Below are 23235 nucleotides of genomic sequence, written 5' to 3' on the forward strand. Positions count from 1 at the left end.
GTAAGCTATAAATACATATAATCAAGCCTACAATAATAATTAAAGAACCCCATTTTCTTACAGTATCTTTTACAGGATTTATAAGATTGTTCACTGTTAGGTATATTCAGTTGATATCTACAGGTTTACAGGAATTGGTAGTAGTATTACAGTAATAAGATTCAGGTTATATGAAATAATACGCGATACAAATACCAGACAAATCAGATCTGACAATATTCTTGTCAAAGGATTATATTTAAATTACAGTGTATTTTCATATCCTTGAGTGGAATTGGATACTATACTACTTCATTCATTAAGTGCTAATGAATTTTAAAATGACTGAAATGACATACAATTACATGAAATTGGTTAAAAACAATATGATTCCTGTAGAATATCAATATTTTGAAAATCAGCAATGATATAGTCAGCGCCATTCTGATTAACATAGTCGTCCTTTTCGTCTTTGTTTCCTTGTGGATGAATAATTTTGCAATAATATGGAGAACTCCGCAGATCGTGATGGTTTTGCTTAGTCACTGTGGACTGTTAAATTCCCACGTGTAAAATATGGAACCTTCTTTTTAGCTGCCGACAAAATTAAAAGAAAATCTCCTATACGACCTGCTTGGCAAAGCGATATCGGCTTGAAGAAATATATAGAATACAAACCAAATGCTATAAGATAAAAGCTGCATGGAGACGTAAACTATATTATTCTAACAGTGCAACCAGGAAATTTATCGAAGCTATAATAAGGCTTGACTTTCAATACTTGTTGAGAAGTAATATTGCTATACTCTGAAAAAATCTGAAGTACTGGAAAACATTCCAAACTTCTTTAAACAAGTACTATGATGCTTTAATGAGTGCAAGATAAATAAGCCCTGTACAAATTATCGCTATGACTATTAAATATACAGAGAGACCTTTGGATAAAGAGTAGATACTATTTTTGTTAAAGAGAAGTTTATACTAATTTAAGTTTATAACTAATTTGAAAAACAAAGTTTTTTTCTGAATTTTTGTTCGTGTGCTGGCACACTAAAATTTCTACGTTTCATAAACATGTCATTTCTAATTAAATCTGTAATAAATTCGATTCTTTCGTGATTAAACCGATGCAACGGGTCCATTCGAGATTTAAATATTCTCTTTCTCTCAACTTTAATGACAGCCGTTTTGAAACTATTTTCAGCAATTTGCATATTGTGAATTAAGATAACGAACAGTAAGCAATGATTATATAGATTTATTGAACCAAAGTTAATTAACTGCGCAAATTTAGTGAATGTAAAAATTCTGAGTAGCAAAAGAAAGACCTATAGGGAAAAATAATTTTTCGGAAAAGGTAATTGTTATATCAAATTTCTTTAGTTTTTGTCGCACGCATTCATGAATTTTTCATATTTTCATTTCGAACCTGTAATTTTTCATCTACCATGTTGAAATTAGCTTTTAAAAAGCACCGATTTTGAAATAAATTAGACTTTGAAGGCCTGAAAGGCAGACTTGCTCCTAAAAAGTTTAAGTCACCTGAGTAAACTCATGTGAACTATTACAATTGGTCCGTTAACAATTGAATGAAATCACTTCCACTCTCTTACCACGATGGTACTTTCTCTCTCCAAACTTGCTCTCGTCTATCTCCACGTTTTCCCGGCCCAACAATCGTTTTAAAACCCTGTCTTAAAACAAAGACAAATCTCTCTTGCAAAGTTTTTCCAGTCAACATCCTTATCTTCAGTTGCCGTGAAATAAAACCCCCAGGTAGTTCGTAAACCCAGTAATATGTACGCTTTACTGCTTGCTTTAATAGCAAATGGCTACCTGAAACCAGGATCCTTCTCTTACTGAAGTTTTCTTGTTACAAAGCCGATTGCTGCATCTCCGAACAACACCGTCTTTACTTAAAGATTTATCCTTAACCAATGCCGTCATTGCACATTGGAAATGTCACATTTGCAGCCAATGAATCAAAACTGTTCACGACAAATTTCATATAAATCATCATAAACGAAGGACACAATACTAATATCTGCTGGTTCACTGTTTACATATTCCGCAACTGTCAAACTTCTTTCACGTCATTTACTTTGGTCAATAAAAAAAAACTCCAATAAATCACGTGCTTAACAATGCCATGACTTCGGTTAGTTAAACACTCATATAGAGATGTCGACGTCACTATTGCCGTTGAAGGGCTACAAAATTTAGGCCTGTGTTCGGCGCTTACGGCCTTTGATCAGGGAGGGATCTTTATCGTACCACCCCTACTGTGACACGGAGTCTAAGTTTTTGCTGTCTCGACCGAAGGGCCGCCCAATTTAGTCGCCTCTTACGACAAGCAAGATTTCCTGGGTAAACTAGGATATAGCAATACCTACTTTTATGAAAGTTATATCTTTCAGTTGGTAAATCCGCCGTTAAATGGCTGAAATATTGCCAAAATTGCGATCAATCAATCATTCCAATTGGTAAAAGTCTGCATGAACTTTCATTTTATGTAGCATGGACATTGCCCATTTTGGGAGCAAATATGTACAGGTAAGGGTCCTTCTTCAATGTGATCACAAACACTGCAACATTTTGTTGGGGTTTCAAATTGCAGAATTTTTCCTGTCTGTTTACCCATCATAGCACTTTGTCCTGTGAATATCGTAAAACATTTTAAATCCAGTGCGTATACAAAATAAAATTTGTTCATCAATGAGCAGGCTTTTCCACAATGTAGTTAAAGAGATCAATCTTCGGATAAAAATGCATATTTAAAAAAATCAGGAAAAAAAATAAGAATTTGCTATGAAGACTTCATTAATTCACTCCTCAGACAAATCTATCATAGTAATAAAAATACACAAAAACTTGTTTTGGCATTTACTGAAAATGATGGCAACCTTATTAGCTCATCTCAGCTGAAAGCTCAAGTGAGTTTTTCTGATTGCCTTTTAACTTTATACATTTTCGACTTCTTTTCCATAATCACTGGGTCAATTTCAATCAAACTTGGCATAAAGCATCCTTGGGTATGCCCTCTTTGAAAAGGTGGGGGGGTCAGTAAAATGTCAAAATATTCAATATATTCTAAACTATTATTTAGAGTAGGACTTTCGGATTATTGTGTAGATTCTATATGGTTAAACCTCATATGTCATGAAGCTTGACCTTGGATTGGACCTACTTTTTAAAATTTTGAGATCTTGCATATTTTTGTTCCCCGTCGTAACACGGAAAGGGACATAGAAATACCAGTGTCTATGCGTCCGTGTGTCCAACTTAACTTTGTGGACACAACATCTCCAAAACCGCTCAACAGATTTTGTTCAAATTTTGCACGATTGTTGGTAACCATATGTTGTTGATTATATTGCGCTGTCATTTTGATTCGACAAATTTTATGGGAGTTTTGTCCTTCAACTTTTGTTGCAGTGGCTGGGAACATATGGCTACGCGTAGCAATCTTGTGTATATAGATTTCTTATGGCAAGACCTTTCATTTCATACTATAATCTTGTGATCTTGGAATTGACCTACTTTTAAGAAAACGAACTGACTTTTTTAATATCTTCGGAACTATTCAAGGTAGAGTTTTCATACTTTGTATATAACATTTTTTATGTCAAGACCTTGTGTTTCATGATTTTTCATAACATTTAATTCCAGTGCCTATTTTATCATTATAGATTTGTTACAAGAAAAAAAAACTTGCCTGAAATACTGTTGTACATGTAGTTCCAACCTGTTCCACGAGTTTACCAGCCAGCATCATAGCTGCATTCGAGACAATCTGACATTTCACCCTCTTTTTCCATAGCATCAATACACGACTTTCGAGCTTCGGCTTCAATTTTCTCTCCAACAATCATTTTTTTCTGTACAATAGTCTTTTGATTTATTGGTGGTAAATTACATGCTGCCAGAACATTATCGACATGGCTTGGACCCATACCAGAGTTTATCATGCCAGAAATATGATTGTTCCTTAATAAATGTGATGATGTACAAAAATATTGCTCGGGTATCTTGTGGAAGAGAAGGGTACAACGGTAATGTACATTCCGAAATAGTTTCGCATAAGGATTTAAAGGGCTATTTTGTGATATATTCAGACACCTGGGGTAGAAAACTTTTGCAAAAAGGAGTATTTTAGGAGTGGAGATGTCCGGTAAAAATACTATCAAACAAATACAGTCACCCGTAACACCTGTAACTACATCGTCGGAAACCCACGGTCGATCGCTCTATTCGTTTACCTACCGTGGGTCACAAGGCGAGTATTTTCGCTGGAAGGTGTGTCTCGGCTTCTAGATGCGATTGGTTGCATTACCATTCCTTAATGCGATATTCAACCAATGAAAAAGCCCCTTATTTCCAGTCCTCGGTAGCATAGAAAAACATGCTTTTGAAGCCAAGATTTTGACTACGTTAAAGTTGAACAAGTTACAAAACTTTCAGCGAGATGCTTTATCTGCATTATTGAAGCGGAGGGTGTATTTGTGTCTATAAAGACAGAGGAGGAAAAAGCCTGTGTTACCAAGCGTTTACTATCGTACTGCGTACGAGTCTATGTACAGGTCTACATCTTCAACACGAGTTCGTAGTTCCATCATACGGGAGCAATGTGGGTTTTTTTTCAAACACGTGCCATGAAGCAGTGATGATAATAAACATACCAGAAGCGGATCCAAGATTTCCGAAGGGGGCACAGGTGAAAGAGAAGTATTAGTTAAAATAATCAGCCATTTTGGGTGCCAAATCTGGAGTTTTCATCTTTATATCTTTGATAGTGGCACATCAAAACACACACATTTTCATGGGCGCCGCCATTACAGCTGACACTTTGAAAACCGGGAATATTTACGGCGATTCCCATTGGTCCTCGATAGGTCACGTAAGATCACGCATTTTAATGAGTTATGCGAAAATATCGGCCTTGTGACCCACGGTAGGTAAACGAATAGAGCGACCGACCGTGGGTTTCCAACGATGCTGTAACAAGTGCTCAGAGAACAACTCAGAATTCAAAGAACTCACGCATTGGAGAAAAATCTCCCGTTCAAGGATTGTTGAATGCCTCCACCACTTGTGGCAGTAGTTTTGATTCGGGTAAGTTAACAGGAGATCTAGATGAAATAAAACAACATTTGAGTGATCTTCCAACCAGAAAAGATTTTGAGTCACTTAAAAAGTCCATAGTGGGAAAGAATGAACTGAAATATATGTTCACCTTGCATGGTAGTAGACATCTCATTAATGTGTTTGAAAAAAAAATTCAAAATGAACTCTCAGAAGCAACTACAACTCTTAAAGAAGAGTACGAGGAAAAACTCAATGCAATGACAATTGAAAATGAAAACCTAGGGAGAGAGATTAAAGCTTTGAAAGAATCGAACTGAAAACGGAGATAAATACAATCAAAGAGAGAATAAGGGACACAATAAGATCAGCAAACTTTAATGAACAATACTCTCGAAAAAATGATATAAAAGTGTTCAATCTTCCCACAAAACAAGAACTGAGGAAAGATTTCATGGAGATTCTAAGCAAAGATTTGGGGCTACAGTAAGATCCACGAGATGTGACTGAAATTCGCCGTATTCCCACAGCAAAACAACACCCCAAAGATAAGCCAGTCATCGTGCGCTTGGCATCATCAGAAGTGAAGAAAAAATTAATGAGAGAAAAGAAAAATCTCCCCGGTGACATTCGTTTTGTGGAAGATATCACACAGAAAAACCTAAATCTAATGAAATCGCTGCGAGAAAACGATTACATTGAATCGGCCTGGTATTATAATACCAAAGTGTATGGGGAAAATGACGAATTATTTAAAAATGTTCCTATATTGTCATTAAAAGAAAATCCTAGAGGGGAAGATAACTTAACAAGAAACAACAAACACTATTAGAAAAATGATACAAGTCCAGGAAGTGATGGCTGCACTACTGAGTTTTTCAAATTTTTTGGGAAAGACCTGGGAATTTTCGGTAGTAGGACATTAAATTCTGGTTATAAAAGGGGAGAACTGTCAATTACACAAAAGCAAGGGATCATTACCTGTTTACCAAAACAATTTTTAAAAAAATTGGCGTCCTATTACCTTACTCATTACAGTTTATAAGATAGGGTCTCGATGTATTGCAGGTAGAATCAAATCTGTTCTCCCAAAATTAATCTGTGGAAACCAAACTGGATTTATATCAGGAAGAAATAATTAAGAAAACACAAGATTAATTTATGACATAATGAATTACACCCAGGTTAGAAATATTCCTGGCATGATCCTCCTCATATATTTTGAAAAAGCATTCGATAGTCTCTTGGGATTGTTTAATAAGAGTGTTGAAAATTTTCAAGTTTGGTAAATCTATTAAGTGGATCACAGTATTTTACAATAGTATATCAACAACAATAAACCAAGGCGGTTTCAAAATAGGCGTGGTTGTAGACTAATAAAAACAAGTAAGGTGAGATTGAATCCCCCCATCCAATCTCACCTTACTTGTTTTTATTAGCTCACCTGAGCGAAAGGCTTTTCTGATCAACATTTGTCCATTGTCTGTCGGCGTCGTCGTTGTTCATTACCAAAGACATCATAGACAAGTTAAGTCAAATATTCTTCAACTTTTTATGGAAAAGTCCTGTTGCAAAAGTAAAAAAAAAAATCAGTCGTCACACAAGAATATGAGAAAGGAGGATTAAATATGGTAAATATTGAAAACTTTATTGCAAGTCTAAAAATGTCATGGATTAAAAAACTAATCTTTGATACAGCCAAGTGGCAATATATTATAGGAGCAAAAGTTGATATAAGCAATGTTATTAAAATTGGATCATTGTATGCTTTACAAAAACTTGAGAAATCAAAGAATATGTTTTGGAGGGATGTAATTAAATCCTGGAAATGGTTAATTTTCTTTTTGAGAAAAAAAAATCTTATGAACTTATGGTTAACAGTGTTTTATGGTACAATGAAAACATAAAAGTAAATATAAAAACTTTATATCTGAAAGAATGATGTGAAAATAATGTATATACAGTTAGCTCATTGTTAGATGAGAATGGAGATATCATGAATTATAATCAATTCATGGAAATGTATAGCGTAGAATCTTATTTTTTGGTTTACGACAAGCATTGAAGAAAGCAATGAGAGTTAGTGGAATTAACCAGTATATAAAAGTTCAAGAACCTACTATTCCTCTACATATAGCCCCTTTCATATATTTTAAAAGAAACAACAACAAAAACTACCAAAATTTTAATTAAAGTGAAGAAAAACCTACAGGTCAAAAGAAGTGGGATATTCAATTTGATATCTCTTAAGAAGAGTGGAATACAATTAATAAAAATGTCTTTACTATTACAAATGATCCAAAATTACACAGTATTATTCGTAATTTTTTTAGCTGTCTTTTGCTGTTATTAATTTTCAAATTTGGATAAAACACGGAACACTTCATCTGATTTTAGAATTTTGTTAAGATTACGGATAACAAAAATTTCGTCCAGATTCTTCAAGTTAGATGTAGTTACAAATGGTAATATTTTAGTATCGTTATTCCTAGGACTAAGGTATTGCATTCATCAACTCCTTTATGTATATTTCTCTCGCCTTCTGGATGCCATCATTTATAAGATTTAACGGATAATGTTGGTTCTTTAGGAATGTGTTTAATTCATATAGGCGCTGATTCCTGGTTTCCTCCGTAATTTCGCGTTTGCGTGGTGAAAGGCGAAGATAATGATCAATCTCATAAATTCCACATGGATATAAAATAAAAAGTTGGGAAAACACTGAGCCCTGGACATACCAGAGGTAAAATCACATGCCAGGGGGGAGTAAGCATCCCCTGTAGACCGATCACACCCGCCATGAGCCCTATTTGATAAGGTAAACGGAGTTATCCGTAGTCAAAATCAGTGATCGGTATGAAGACGCTAGACAGCATTTGCCCTAATGATAGGTTGTATTGGCAAATTAAATCGTTATAACGACCATAGAATTTGCAAAATGAGACTGTTGAAACTCCTGCACCATCAACTTGTTTGTCAATAGCCTGTGTCCATTTAAAAACTACGCAGAACAAGCTCTTGTGTATCGAATCAGTTGAGAGATATAAACACCATAAGCAGGTGATAACGGAATATTGCTACATAAATATGAGAAATTGACGACAGAGAAGCTGAAATCATCCCGTTTGACATAAAGTTGAGTTGTTGGTTTGCAGTTAATATCTATTTTCAATGAAATGATGCAGAAGTAGACGACTTTGTGGTGTCTTTTATTTCGAGTTTACAAGGATATATCGAATGGGCATTTGATTTTTTTTATTTTTTTTTTTTTTTTTTTTTTGCTGTTTTCCCCGCCACACTCAACAGTTTTTCAGTTATCTGGTGGCGCCCAGTTTTTATTGGTGGAAGAGAAAACCCAGATACAATGTACCTGGGAAGAGACCATCGACCTTCCGAAAGTAAACTGGGAAACTTTCACACTTACCGCCGCGAGCGGGATTCGAACCCGCGCCGACCAGAGGTGAGAGGCCGTGTGTTTTGAGCGCGATGCTCTAAGCACTCCGCCACGGTGGCGCCAATGGGTATTTGAATGAAAATTGTTGTTAATAGATAAAACGTCGTTAATATATCTAAAAGTCGAATTGAAGGCCACAGCAAGAGATTTTTTTCTTCTCACCTAGAAGTTTTTGAGTAAATTCTACTTTCTAAGAATAAAAAAAAAACAGGTCAGCTAACAAAGGAGCACAGTTCGTGCCCATGGGAAGGCTAACAGACTGTTGGAAGGACTACGAAGATATTGTCAATGAGAAACTCCAGCATATTTTTAATTTCAATTTCAGAGTACGTGTGCGTGGAATCAGAGTGGTGTTTAACAAAGTAATTTTTGGATGACTGATCACTAGATACGAATATTTCCTTTTTCCATTTTTGTTGAAGAAGCAACTGTCTATGATGTCAAAAAGTCTAGTCTTTAATTTATCATGAGGAATGCTCATGTATTTAGTGTTGAAAATTCATACATTTTGATGTTGTTGATCTGAGAAAGGTTTTTGGGAGTTCAAATTTACTAAAGTTCTTTATAATTGTTTAAAATCCATATTTGATTTACACCACTTCTGGTATATGTTGTGGCACATTTCATTTGAAGTTTCGCCTTCACAGCTGTTCATATTTTTGTGAGGAGCAAAGAGAGGGGCTTGGTAGAACATTTACTGGATCCAGCAATGTAGGCTTCCTTTACATGCAATGTGTCTGAGTGGGAAGATCCAAAATGAACAGGGTCCGGGTTAGAATCGGTCCTCAGTACCCCTTGCTTGTCATAGAAGGCGACTAAATGGGGCGGTCCTTCGGATGAGACCGCTAAAACCGAGATCCCGTGTCACAACAGGGTCCTCAGTACCCCTTGCTTGTCGTAGAGGGCGACTAAATTGGGCGGTCCTTAGGATGAGACCGCTAAAACCGAGGTCCCGTGTCACAGCAGGTGTGGCACGATAAAGATCCCTCCCTGTTCAAAGGCCATAAGCGCCGAGCATAGGCCTAAATTTTGCAGCCCTTCACCGACAATGGTGACGTTTCCATATGAGTGAAATATTCTCGAGAGGGACGTTAAACAATATTCAATCAATCAACCAAAATAAACATATTGCTGTCGTTGTCCTTTCATTATTGTATTTGATATTTACATTCATTTCTGTCGGATTTCCCGGCCGTTACTGTATTATCATTTCCATATTTATCACGATTCATCGGTGAACATTGCTCACAACTAGAGCGTATTCATCAGGATGACTATCATTACAATTTACACACACCACACCACACACACACAAAAGTTTACAATAAGAGTGGTGTTTAACAAAGTGATCTTTTAGCACAAGAAGACACAAATATTTATGTTGTCCATTTTTACTGACGAAACCTCTGTGTATGATGTTTAAAAGCCTGGTGAAGAATGGTTGTGTGAAGTGTTGGAAAGGTCGTACGTTTTGATGCTGTTCATTTGGAAAAAGTTTTGTGGTTTGAAATTTATTAAACTTTAAAGCTCTTTGGAAATTTGTTTTACAACATTTCCTGCAGATGTAGCACAATACGTCTGAAGTGTCTCCTTTACGATTACATTTTTCGTGTGAGTAAAGATAGGGGTTTGGTAGAATATTTACTGCAATGTACCTTTGTTTTATTAGCGTTTTTATGTAGTTATAGATACAGTAATTTATATTCATTCCCACCATTAGCTGGGACATCAGATGTGTTTAAAACTGAAATATAATTTTGAAGAATTTCATAATTGGAAAGAGAACATTAAGTTAGATTATCAAATGTAGAATTAAACCAAATAAGTTTAGAATATAATTGGAATAATGAACCCTACAAACAGACAGTGTTGTTATAAGCTTATTGGGGGGGAGGGTACGTGGCCGAGTGGTTAGAGCATCGCGCTCATAATCACACGGTCTGTCGGCGAGGGTTCGAATCCCGCTCGCGCCGTTAAGAAAGTTTCCCAGTTTACTTTTGGAAGATCGGTGGTCTCTTCCCAGGTTTCTCTCTTCCACCAAGATAAATTGTTGAGTGTGGCGGAAAACATCAATCAATCAATATAAGCTTATTCAGCGGGAACTAATACGTATTCTTCATGAAACCTATTTAATTATTTCATCACTTCTGGTTTACTAAACACAGAAGGATAGATGGCACACACTTTGTTATGATGTATCTACTATGAAATTTTAATATTCCGCTTATACATTTAATCCATTCTGACAAGATGCCAAGTTGTTCATCTTCATATTTAGCCCATCCTCTCGCATAATTGAAATAATTCATAAAATATATGAAGGTGTGTTGGGAATTCAAAGATTGGGGTTCTCTGCATTTAGGACATTTTAAGAACATTTGCTACCAAACAATTGAATGCATGGATTGATATATTTTTTCGGCTCATTCTGATTGTAACTAGTGCATCTATTATATTACTAAAATATTACGAACTTGTATATTTTCTATGAAGTTCAAAAATTTATATATTGTCCCTCCCTATACAAAGTTGCCCTTTAGTATTGGACGTAATTGAGAAATCATGGTCATAAATTACATTCTATACAGTGAAAATTAATAATTTTACTGAAATAAACATTTTAGTATCCATTTTCATAATTTTTGAAAACAAAGTTTGTAGCAAGTAGCCTTGATAAACCGGTAAGTGACTTTAGGTCCTCAATTTCAACTATATCAACATCACCAGTAGTGGCATGTCCAGTTAGACTCTGGTTGAAAGAAGAACATGTAGGTGGATTTTGTGCAAGGTGGTATATAAGCTTGTTTGTGATAAAATTTTGGATGTAGTAGTAGAAGTATATTTGTAGGAAATACAGGGTGTAGACTTGAACTATGATGGAATGCAAGACTGAACTTTTTATGGCGAGGATTGTTGCTTACATTGACAACATATATTCCTTTGCTAGTCAGGTGTCAGGATTCGGAAGGATAGTCAGTTTTTAAATCGAGGTAAGCTACTGACAAACAAGTTGATGGTACAGGGATTTCAACAGTCTCGATTGAAGTCAGCATTTCGCAAATTCTATGGTCGTTATAACGATCTAGTTCGTCAATACAACCTCGCATTGGGTCAAATGCTGTCTGACGTGTTTCATACCGATTGTTAAGCCGTTCTTGGCACACTGATTTGACTACGGATAACTCCGTTTACCTGATCAGGATATGGGGCTCACGGCGGGTGTGACCGGTCAACAGGGGATGCTTACTCCTCCTAGGCACCTGATCCCACCTCTGGTGTGTCCAGGGGTCCGTGTTTGCCCAACTATCTATTTTGTATTGCTGTAGGAGTTATGAGATTGATCACTGTTCGTTATCTTCACCTTGCATTCATATACGTACGGGTTTGTGATGGGCAACATCTATAATCAAATAATTCAATCTGTATTCTGGTGTTGAAAAATCCAAATATGGATCAGCTTCGGTTACTTTAAATAATTTACAGTGACTACTAGAATTCAAAACATTTAAATGATTTGAGTGGAAGTATGGACTCATTCGCAGTGATTCACTGGTTCGTATTTGTGATGCATTTATATTTTGCCCTTAATTATCCTTCAAGTCATCTTTCCATCCTAGACGAGAAGAAAACTGATTGAATGAAAGTAATTTTATATTACATAGCACCTTGTTACAGTGATGAAGTGATCAAAGAGGAAAAACCCTCAGTATAATAAAATATCACTCATGCATCTGACGTTCCTTGAAGCTTTGAAATAATGTTTCTGATATTGCTGCCTTTAATGTTTTTCTTTGTGTTGGCGGGTGCCTCTTTTTCGTTCACGGATGTGGCTGATGCACTGTCGTCCTTTGTGACAAAATCTGATAGCCCTGAGACAAAAGTCAATTTATCATTGTGAGTACTGTTTGAATTAGCAGATTCTGGTATGTTTTGATCCAGTTTCTCCTGTTCTTTTTTCAATAATTTCCCTATTGCTGGCGAGTTCTGATATTCATGTTTTCTGTTGTTCGCGGGTGGAGTATGATCACCACTGGCCACCTGTTGCTTTGTTTTTGAGTCTTCTTTGTGTTTCTCACAATTACCCGCTATCAGTTCTCTCTTATCCACGTCCTCGTACACAGGATTCCCGTAGTTCAGCTCCCCCTGGGAGGGTGGGGAATTATCCGCGCTGTCGGGTGTGTCAATGTAAATGTAGTCCTTACTTACACTCCCCTGAGACACGAGGTAACCTAACTCATCCTGTTCTATACCCCCAGCAGCTGGTTCCGCATAAACCACGTCCGCCGAAAGCATCGGCCGCGATAGTTGGTCATACACTCTTTCTTGTCTGTTAACGACGGGAGCTTCGTATATTTCCGGTTGTGGTGATTTTTGGAATCTCTGTTTACACTTTTGTAGTGCGGTGCCGATCCTTCCCGTAAGAGGACCACTCTGTCCGTTTGACTGTCTGCTCTCAACGTTCATCTCAATGTTATCTCTCTTTGTTTTTGGTTTCCTTCTGAAAATATGAGGAAAAATATATGTTCTTGGTCTAAAAACGTGTTTTTTGTAGAACTAGCATGTATTTATTTTGATTAAACAGACTGCATGTATGTGAAAGGAACGTTGTCAATGAAACATACCTCTTCACAAACATAAACACAACAAAGGCAACAAACGCAATGGACACCAATATTCCAACCACTACACCAGCTATCCATCCTGGAAAACAACTGATTGATTAACATCCTGTTTATAATCACTTTAAGACAATTTCTCTCCGTTTGGAGAGGCGGTTAGACGATTGAACATCTATTTTAAAGCGCTAATATCGTATAGTGCGATATATTGATTGATTATTTGTTTGTTTTACATCCCCTCAAGAATTGTTCACTCATACAGAGACGTCACCAGGTGTAGATGAAATGCCACAAATTTAGACCTATATACTTTGCGCTCAGGGTCGTAGCAGTGAGAGGGTTCTTTAACGCCTGTCGCGACATGGAGCTTTATTTTTAAGGTCATATCCGAAAGACCCGTGATCCTCAATTCTAAATACCGAACGTTTGGCGAGAGCAATCACTACCTATCTTAACGATTAGGTTTGGCACGAACGGGGCTCGACCTCACGACCTCCAATTTACTAAACAAATGCTCTACCACTATTTAAGGTAGCAATGTACAGAAATCATACCAAAGAAATTACATCCAAGCGAAATTATACAATCTTGACTTCCACGAAAACTTAACTGAGCCACACGAATGCAAATGATTCTACATTAATAGTGAATAGATTAATACTTTGGTCAGTTTTTGTTAGGGTGTACATTGACTTTATTCCTATCAATGCATCAAGAACGGTCCGTGATACGATGTCGGAGCACTTTTAAAACTTCTGTTGGAATATACAATGCATTGTATGCCCCTCCCTACCAATAGACGATACCTAGTGATCACCTTGTTCTGTCCGTCCCTCCCATGTAGAGAAACATTTTAAATCCTCTGATACTCTTCATTACATAGAGGTCTGCAAATTTCAGGCTCCGGGTGATCTATTAAGTAGTGACTATATAGGATTAGAATTTTCAAACCATTTTGTTTTAGTTCTTAAGAATACATTAACTTTAACAAGATACATGTGGTAGCTCAGTTGTAGATTGTTCACTTCGTAACCGGGAGGTCGTGAGTTCGAGCAACGCTCATGCCATGACCGCGTCAAAGATAAGATGTAAACACAGTGATTGCTCCTTCGCCTAACGTTCAGCATTTAGAAGTGAGAATCAGTCTTTCGGATATGACCTTAAAACGAAAGACCCATGTCACTTGCTGCTACGGCCTGTGACAAGCATAGGTATAAAGAGGTATAGCGCATTTGCTGACGAAACGGCCGACTCAGAAATCTAACTGGAAAACACCGGTTTCCAATAATAGACTGGTGTGTTATATTTAAATATAAGGCCAAAGTTTTTGATGTTTCGTTAACCAAGATAAATAACTGCCGCAGTTTAGCATTACTGACATTTATATGAGTCATTCTTTAATCAATAAACCATTTTCCTATTTGGAATGATGAACAGTACAATATTTTCATAGGTGCATTCATATTACACAACAACCCTTTTACATATGGCATTACTTAACTCACTGTCTTTTTCTAACATGACTGCAGCACCTTTAATAGATTTCATCAGTTCATTTGCCTTTAGTTGATAATTCGAGTGTTTAGCTTTGCCTAAATATCATATGACAGTTGCTACATGAGTTTTTATATTTACTTTTGAGAAGTCAAACCGTATAACAGTTCCTTTCCTCCCTTGATCTATTTTTACTTATTACATGCTGTGAATTTGTGCCCTTTTTCTTGTAGTATTTGTTAAGCTTTTCGTCAGCCATATTACGGTTTGAAAATCATGTGCACACAGGAACATGTTATATTGTAAACAAACGGAACTACAGTGATCTCGGAATAAATTCCCTTACTTTAAGTCGTAACTTGCAAATATTGGAAGTTATGATGAAAATGATTAATATTTGTTATAATATATTTATCACATTTATAACATCCCTTCCCTCAAGTAAACGACCCCAAAAAAAAAAAAAAAAAAAAACAGATTGGGCTGCTATACCTCAAGGTAAATTTTGAGAACGATTTTTTTTTTTTTTTAATTTTATCCATTTTCAACAAAACGCCACCTTAAACCAAATTTCCTCAAACGGACTTATGTACAGTCATACTCAAGTAAAACAATTTCAGTGTTTTATTTCTGGTTTAGGGTGGCCTTTTGCAACAGTTTGCATTTTTTTTATGCCCATTACGTTACATCTACTATATACCCTATTTAATCACGGTGATGTTTATGCTTATCAAATAAAGATACTATCAACATATAGATATCTTTATTGAGTAATTTGGGTAAACACAAGTACATGTATAAACTGACATCGTATAGCAGAATATTTGTAAAAAAAAAAAAAATGATATTCAAGAATAAAGTATTTATGTAGGCGAAATTGCATACCAAGTGCGCTATACTCCTTTACGGTATTTCACCTACAACTGATGACGTAAAACAAATCTGGAAGGGACATTAAAAAAAAAACCAGAAAAAAAACGATATATGTACTTGTGCTACTGTTTTACCATCAGAAGATAAATGATGCAGAATTTCTGGCCTGTTGTTCAACGTACCAAGTTCGGATTCAGATTTGGACTCTCTACTGTAGGTCGAGTTGAGGATTGTTGTGGGAGCCGCGGGGTCTGGAGTTGTCGGGAGAGGGGTTGTATCTGGGAGACTGTCACAGACAGATATCTCTTCATCGTAATAGTAGTCCGGTGTGTCTTCCCCTGTAAAATTCAGATTTTATTTTCAGAGAAAGTGAAGATAATGAACAGTGATCAATCTCATATTCCTATAAAGAATAAAAATTATGAGAAGGGAAAACACGGACCCCTGGACACACCAGAGGTGGGATCAGGTGCCCAGGAGGAGTAAGCATCCCCTGCTGATCGGTCACATCGTCGTGAGCCCTGGTATCTTGGAATGATAAACGGAGTAATCCGTGATTAAAATTAGTATACAAAGAACGGCCTAACACTTGGTACATGCATTTAACACGTCAGACAGCATCCGAACTAATGACAGGTTGTATTTGTAAATTAGATCGTTATATAACGACCTTAGAATTTGAGAAATCCTTATTCCACACAAGGTGTTGAAACCCCTGTAACATCAACTTATTGACCTATTTCAAATTAAGATTAAAAATTACTTTCCACAAGAAAACATGCTATATCTTATTAGTAAAATTCATAACGTTTCTTTGATCCACCTATTGAACATAGTTTAAATACATTACTTCATCACATATATTACTAGAAAACGCCGCCACTCCTTGCGATTTACTGCATCCGACGTCACGTTTACAGTTACTGAAAACAAATCGCACTCCGTACTCTATTCGCAGATGAAGTTGTATTAGACATTTCTTGTTTCTCGATAGATTTTTGGTCTAACTCTACCAGTGTTTCTCCTATTATATATAAACAGTCCATTCATAATCCCTTTCAGTGTGTGACACGTCCCTGCTTAATTTGTAGAATAGTATCAACTGCTTGTTTTGAACATATTTCATTGATCAAATCAAAAGGATTGGGAACACGTTCTAACAACTACTAGTCCCTTGTCTTACCATTACTTACACGATAATGCTACAATTTAAGTGTACTATGCCAATATAGAGGTCAGGATTTTGGAACATATGATTCCAGCTTAAGCATAAATAAAATGAAATGGTAATATCTACCTGTTGCACATAGAAAAGGTCGGGGTGTTCCGAGTATTTTCATGAAAAAGCTCACTTTAGTACATGACAAGGAATTGTCAACATTCAATCTGCATTCTGAAAAAAAGTCAGTACTTGTACAACATAACAAGGAAATAAGGTAAATGTTTATGAATTTACGTGCATGATAATAATGACGTTTAACATATGTTTATGACATTTGTAAATTCATTATACTAGTATATTGTGGTGTGTACGCAATATATCGTGACGTTTACATATTAAAAAGAGGCTTATGATCAATAGCCTTCGCTATGCTCATTTAAACGACGTACTCATAGTCCAAAGATGTCGATATTTGTATTGAACAATTTACCAGTCCATAAAAACTATGCTGGACCGCTCATCCCTACATGTTAGACCGATGACGTCATATCCACCGAATAATGTTAGCAGTGGTAGATTTCGACATAGCAAAGAATATCAGTAACGAGAAACTAAAATTCGCATCAGGACGAAATTGAAACATGTCTACCTCACATAACCTAGAGGGAAATGGGTTGGATAACATGTGTTCTTCCTCAGACCAACTGGTCCGACAAACACATCACCTTCAAACTCGATAAAGGGGAGCAACGCATTGTTATCTGTTACCGAACCCGAACTAAAAGCCTAACAATCTCTAAGGTGGTTGATAAACGATGCATGTAATTTAACACAGTTTCTTCCCGTAGGGATCCGGGTTAGAATAGGTCCTCGGTACCCTCCTTGCTTGTCGTAAGAGGCGACTAAATGGGGCGCTCCTTCGGATGAGACCGCAAAAACCGAGGTCCCGTGTCACAGCAGGTGTGGCACGATAAAGATCCCTCCCTGCCCAATGGCCATAAGCGCCGAGCATAGGCCCAAATTTTGCAGTCCTTCATCGGCAGTGGTGACGTCTCCATATGAGTGAAATATTCTCGAGAGGGACGTTAAACAATATTCAATCAATCATTATCACAGTTTCTGGTGTTTGTTAGTTACCTTTTCTCTTGGTCCAGAACTTGACGGAGCGCGGAATGCAGTCCAAATCCGGTGCTGCGTTGAGAACTGCCAGATTCCCCTGGTAATTTTCACAATAATTCTCAGCATCATTGTATGACTTAGTGTCATGGACAAAGTAGAAATTAGAGGAGAGGACTGAAATAGAAACAAGAACTTCATAAAGAAAGATGTCCAACATTAACGTATTCATGCAACATTAGTTTTCGCTGTAAGTTTTATCACGTTCGGAATTTTCAAGATTACAGCTCTGAACCCTTTTTTGTGACAACACATGTCATTTTTTTTAAAGATCATTGACTGAATAAGGGGAATACGTCCGCCGCGCGATAAAGCGGACTGAACTTGTGAGGTCTGTTTCCACGCAACGACTGATGGCGGGCTTATTTCCCGATATTCTCTCAATAACTTTTTCATAACATATTTTTCGTATTGTGTGTACTTCTATATAATTACCCATTCGTTCGTATTTTCGGTAGCAGATGATTTACTTGCATTATTGTTTGAAAATAGATCACGGAGTGTGTAAGGTGTGACGTCAAAGTAGTCCCCAGACATTTTTATTTTTACCAAAATCAGTCTTTTAAAGTTTCTTTATGCTTTACTAAAATATGTTTTTTCCAATTTTTCTGAAGAAAAACAAGGACACATAAAATGTTCTGTCAGATTTTGTTAAATATATCAAAGTCATATTTGGAGAAGGGGATTGAAATTCAAAGAAAATCCGGTTTAAAATTGCTAATCATCATTTGATATTAAAAAAATCAATTGAAAGAATAAAGCGTGAAAATAAAATCCCGTTTAACTATTTTAACGTCTGGATTTTTTGTATTATATACCATGTTTTATAAAATATTATTTCCCAACATTACAAACTGTTGTTTCAGAATTCAAAATCCTTTCACAATATTGTAGTGAAGCCTCATAGCTATAACATCTTTTATAAAGTAACAAGTTTCTAACTAAATAGCTAGAATTAATTCTAGATGTTGAAGTCAATCATTGTATTTTTATTTCCTCATCAAGGAGATTAATTACCTATTGTAAGGAAGAAAAAGTAACATTTTGCATACATAATGGTTTCATATTAACAACCTTGTCTAAATGGCCGATAACACCCTGTTAATAGATGCAATTATGGCACATAATGTTTTTGAGTGATTGAAGTTACATGCCACTGATCTTGGTCTTATGACAAAGTGGAACGGGGTAAAGCATAATGGCAACTGAACCGCGTGTTGAAACGAAGCCATGTAACCCATTCCATATACATATATAAAACATGTATTTGTTTAAAGTCACTTCGCGGGAATTTATGCAAGGTGAAGATAACGAACAGTGATCAATCTCATAACTCCTATAAGCAATACAAAATAAATAGTTGGGCAAACACGGACCCCTGGACACACCAGAGGTGGGATCAGGTGCCTAGGAGGAGTAGGCATCCCCCTGAATTTAATAAACAGCATGCAATCAAAATAAAATTTCTATATCCTCGGTGATACTATTGTGAAGTAAACAGAAACTGGATCTGCCTCGGTTTGGATACTTCAGATAGATGGGACCATGCATTATTCCTCGCAGCTTTATCCGGAAGTCTCGTATGAAATACATACTCATCGAAGATGCATTTCTTCCCTGTTTTTCACCAACAGTGCATCGTGGTTCCCTCTGTGCGATAGTCAAATACCCTGGTTAGAAATTATTCATCTTGAGAGTAAAAGCTTTCTTCTGTTGATTTCTGCCACATTTGATTGCCTGATTGATTGCTTTACAGCCCGTCGCGAATGCTTATTTCATATATATAGCACTCAAAGCCGCAGCAATGAGGGTTTTGAACTTCTTAATGACTGCCGCGACATAGGATCTCCAATTTTAAAGTCATATCCGAAAGACCTGTGATTCTCACTTCTAAATACCGAACGTTTGGCGAAGCAATCACTGCCTATGTTGACGTCTTGGTCTTGGCTATGGCACGAGCGGGACTCGAACTCACGACCTTCCCGTTATGAAGTGAACGCTCTACCACTGAGCTACTGTGACCGGTTTTCTGCCACGATGGGTATGATATTGTCGTATGTTTTGTACATCTATATCCTTCATTACGAAAGGATTTGACCAGTTAAATTAGAAAGCTTGGTAGTTTTTTTTAAAAGGGGTGGAGGTAAACATTTAAAATTAAAAACTAGAAAGTAGGAAGAAAGAAGTGTTATTTTCATAAATCGCTACGAATCGCAAAATATGCCAGCTTTCAGTCGTTCTTTCAAGCGATTTGAGCTGAAAGATTTTTTTTTTTTGGTACTATATTTTTATGTTCTTAGCTTTCAGTAGTAACAAGCAAGATTTCATCTCTGACATGTCATGTATATCGTTCTTTGGTCTTTTCAGATTTACCTTCGTTAAACAGGAAGACCTATATACATATACTTGGGGGATCGATCGTGAGACACGTGTATCTACAGAACCGACTTCTAGAACGAGGGGATAAAATTACCACTGTACGTAACCGTGTTCAAGTATTAAAACAGATCATCAAAAGGTAGCCTTGGAGTGTTTTATCATTTAATAATTAAGCATCCATTGTTCATATTTTTCTATCTTTGATTTCAGTCAATAGTTTATGAGTAAATGAAACTGGTGACCTGGTACATGTATTTTAATGAGATCGCGATCGGCGCCTTTATCTCACAGAACATTGATAGTTCAAACCATAGGTTTAAATTTGGAATACCACTTATAGGAATAGATTGTGTTATCTGGATGGAATGCATTTAAAATACACATCTGCATCAGGTTACATTCATTGTGTAACTTAATATACAAATGACCCAGTGGCATATCAACAAAAATGTTTCAAAATATTTCATCTTTTTAGTGTATTGCTAGTATGCGTTAACCTCTGAATAGTTGTCATGCTTCTAGCAGTGATACATCTGCAAGATGAATAAAACAGATGACACATGGATTTAGAGAGGGAGTGATTAAATGGGTCAGAGTTGTGTTTCGTGACTAAATGACACACTTTAAACGGACAGCTCTAACGTTTCCGCTCTCTCCGTGTTTCACAGTTAATTGGGATACGATATTTATGTGCAGTATCCCTCGGGTTTCAAAATATGCAACTCGTGCTCTACGTTGTTGGGGGGGACATCAAAAGTAAAACAAAGAAGTGCAAGATTTCACGTTCATAAGACCAGAACAAACAAAACGTATCACACGCTATAGTTCTAAACAAGGGTAGATATGTTTATTGGTATGTCTTGGTCGTAATTCAAGCGATAAAATTATTTGATCCGCTCGTAAAGGTATAGTGTAATTTGGGTCCCAAGAGTGAAATGACAGACGTGTATATGTTTAGAGTGTATCCAGGGAGAGAAAAAATATTGAGTTATATTTTTAACTTTTGTGGTTTTATCGAGCTAATAACAGATTTTTTCTTACCTGGATTTAAGCAAAGAATTACATAAATCACCGTGCGTGACATGACACCATTTCTCTCCGCCATTGCTGTTTACATTTGGAGTACGTACTTATATTTACAAACGCCGACGAAATTTAAAAGGTCACCAAGCGCGCATAGATTATTCTACGTTTAAAAATTGAACCGTGACACATCAGATTATCCGGTGGGTACCGCTCGTGGGAATGTGTTATTCATAACACAGAACAGAGGAAAAGCACTTTGTAAATTACTCATGTGTAATGTCAGCTGAGTGACATTATCTTTTAAGTTTCTTTCTTCAAATTTGAGTATATATTCTAGCGACGATTTCCGAACCTTAAAGATATTGTCTTTGATATAGGCAAGTTTCAAGATAGTAAACTTCCGATTATCGAACTACATGTAATTTCTATGTCGGTGTACCATCTTTCGGTCAATCTGGGGTCTCTAACCCATTTACTTTCCGTATTTTGTAGTCTGAAGCTGAAAAAAATATATCAGGAAAAACATTCAACTTATATTTAAGATTAAATCATACACAGACGTATTTGTCGCCTGTGTTAAGGACACTTGATGCCCAAAAAAAAATGAATGCATTGATCTATACATATATTTTAGTTTCGTTTGGTTGTAATAAGTATAAATATAAAATTCATAAAAAGAAGGGACTTGTAAATTTTCTATGATGTTCAAATCTTGACATAATTATTCCTCCATGACACCTGATCCGACCTCTGGTATGTCCAGGGGTCCGTGATTGCCCAACTCTTAATTTTGTATTCTTTATAGGAGTTATGAAATTGATCACACTGGTCGTTATCTTCACCTTTTCATATTATCCTTCCCTAAATAACTCTATATGAATATTCCTCACTTTTTTTGGACTGAACTGAGAAATCATACAAATATATTACATTTCACACATTCATTTCACGTTTAAAACATTAGTTTTCGCGATCGTTTTCATCATTTTCAAAATAAAAAAATTGTTTGTAGTAAGTGTCTTTAAAGAGTAAAGGTATACTCTAGATATAGGGTACCCGAGTTCGCCGTGGAAAAATGATATTCCAAACGGTAAAGAATTTTACTTCAAAATCGTGATTCGGTTTTAAACACATTTAATATTCCATTCAATGGGGCGAATGAATATGTATTGAGTTACCTGATCTATGCTGGGTTCCAAAACTTCACAAATACATGTACCTTTAGAACAGATAAACATTGTTGGATTAAGTAAATGTTCTACCAAGCACCTATCTTTGCTCCTTATAGAAATACCAACTGCTTTGAAGAAGACATTCCACACATATTGTACCATAACATATGCGAGAAGTGGTGTAAATTAAATATCAATTATTAAAAAAAGTCCAAAATCACAAAACTTTCCTAAATCAAAAGCATCACACATTTGTCAATACAACCTATCATTGGGTCAAATCTGTCTGACTGTTTCATAATCTCGGTGAGATTCGGCTCGGCTGAATATTTGGACTGACGCCTTCACCGAATCTCGGAGCAATCCTTCATAATTCATGTCTGGAAATTTACTTTCAGTTTTGGCCAGTTCTAGCAACTAATGTGCACTTATTTGACATTGCCGTTTGCTTCAAATAAGTGATTTGACTAACAAACTAACTCTCTATCACTATTAATTTTGTATTGCTTACCGTCTAGGTATAAAATGCCCAAAATGAAAATTGGCACTAAATTTTCCGTTTAAATGAAGACTTCCACGGCACAGTATTTTATCTCCTGGAATTGAAGAGTTCCTATAGTCTGCTTTATCTAGTATCTCTACATACCTACTTTCATTTCGCTAATTTAAAAAACAAACTATAAGAACTCTTCAATTTTGGGGGATAAAATATTCCGCCATAGAAATCTTCGTTTCAACGGGAAAATAAGTGATGGTTCATTTTATGGAATTTACATACTTAGACGGTAAGTAATACAGCATTAATAGTGATTCAGATTT

The 23235-nt window shown here is 36.2% G+C and overlaps 1 protein-coding gene across 1 annotated transcript; it reads right to left on the reverse strand.

The window, feature by feature from the left end:
• Window positions 1-12148: 12148 nt before the first annotated feature.
• Window positions 12149-21404, reverse strand: LOC125648142 (uncharacterized). The gene is made up of 6 exons (XM_048875068.2): window positions 21260-21404; window positions 17801-17956; window positions 16799-16894; window positions 15684-15839; window positions 13138-13216; window positions 12149-13013 (listed from the first exon to the last, which is right to left on the reverse strand). The coding sequence occupies exons 1-6, from the start codon at window positions 21321-21323 to the stop codon at window positions 12239-12241; spliced, it is 1326 nt and encodes a 441-aa protein (XP_048731025.2). The 5' UTR covers window positions 21324-21404; the 3' UTR covers window positions 12149-12238.
• Between the last annotated feature and the right edge of the window lie 1831 nt (window positions 21405-23235).

This window comes from Ostrea edulis, chromosome 6 (assembly GCF_947568905.1).
Source record: "Ostrea edulis chromosome 6, xbOstEdul1.1, whole genome shotgun sequence".
Lineage (NCBI taxonomy): Eukaryota > Metazoa > Mollusca > Bivalvia > Ostreida > Ostreidae > Ostrea > Ostrea edulis.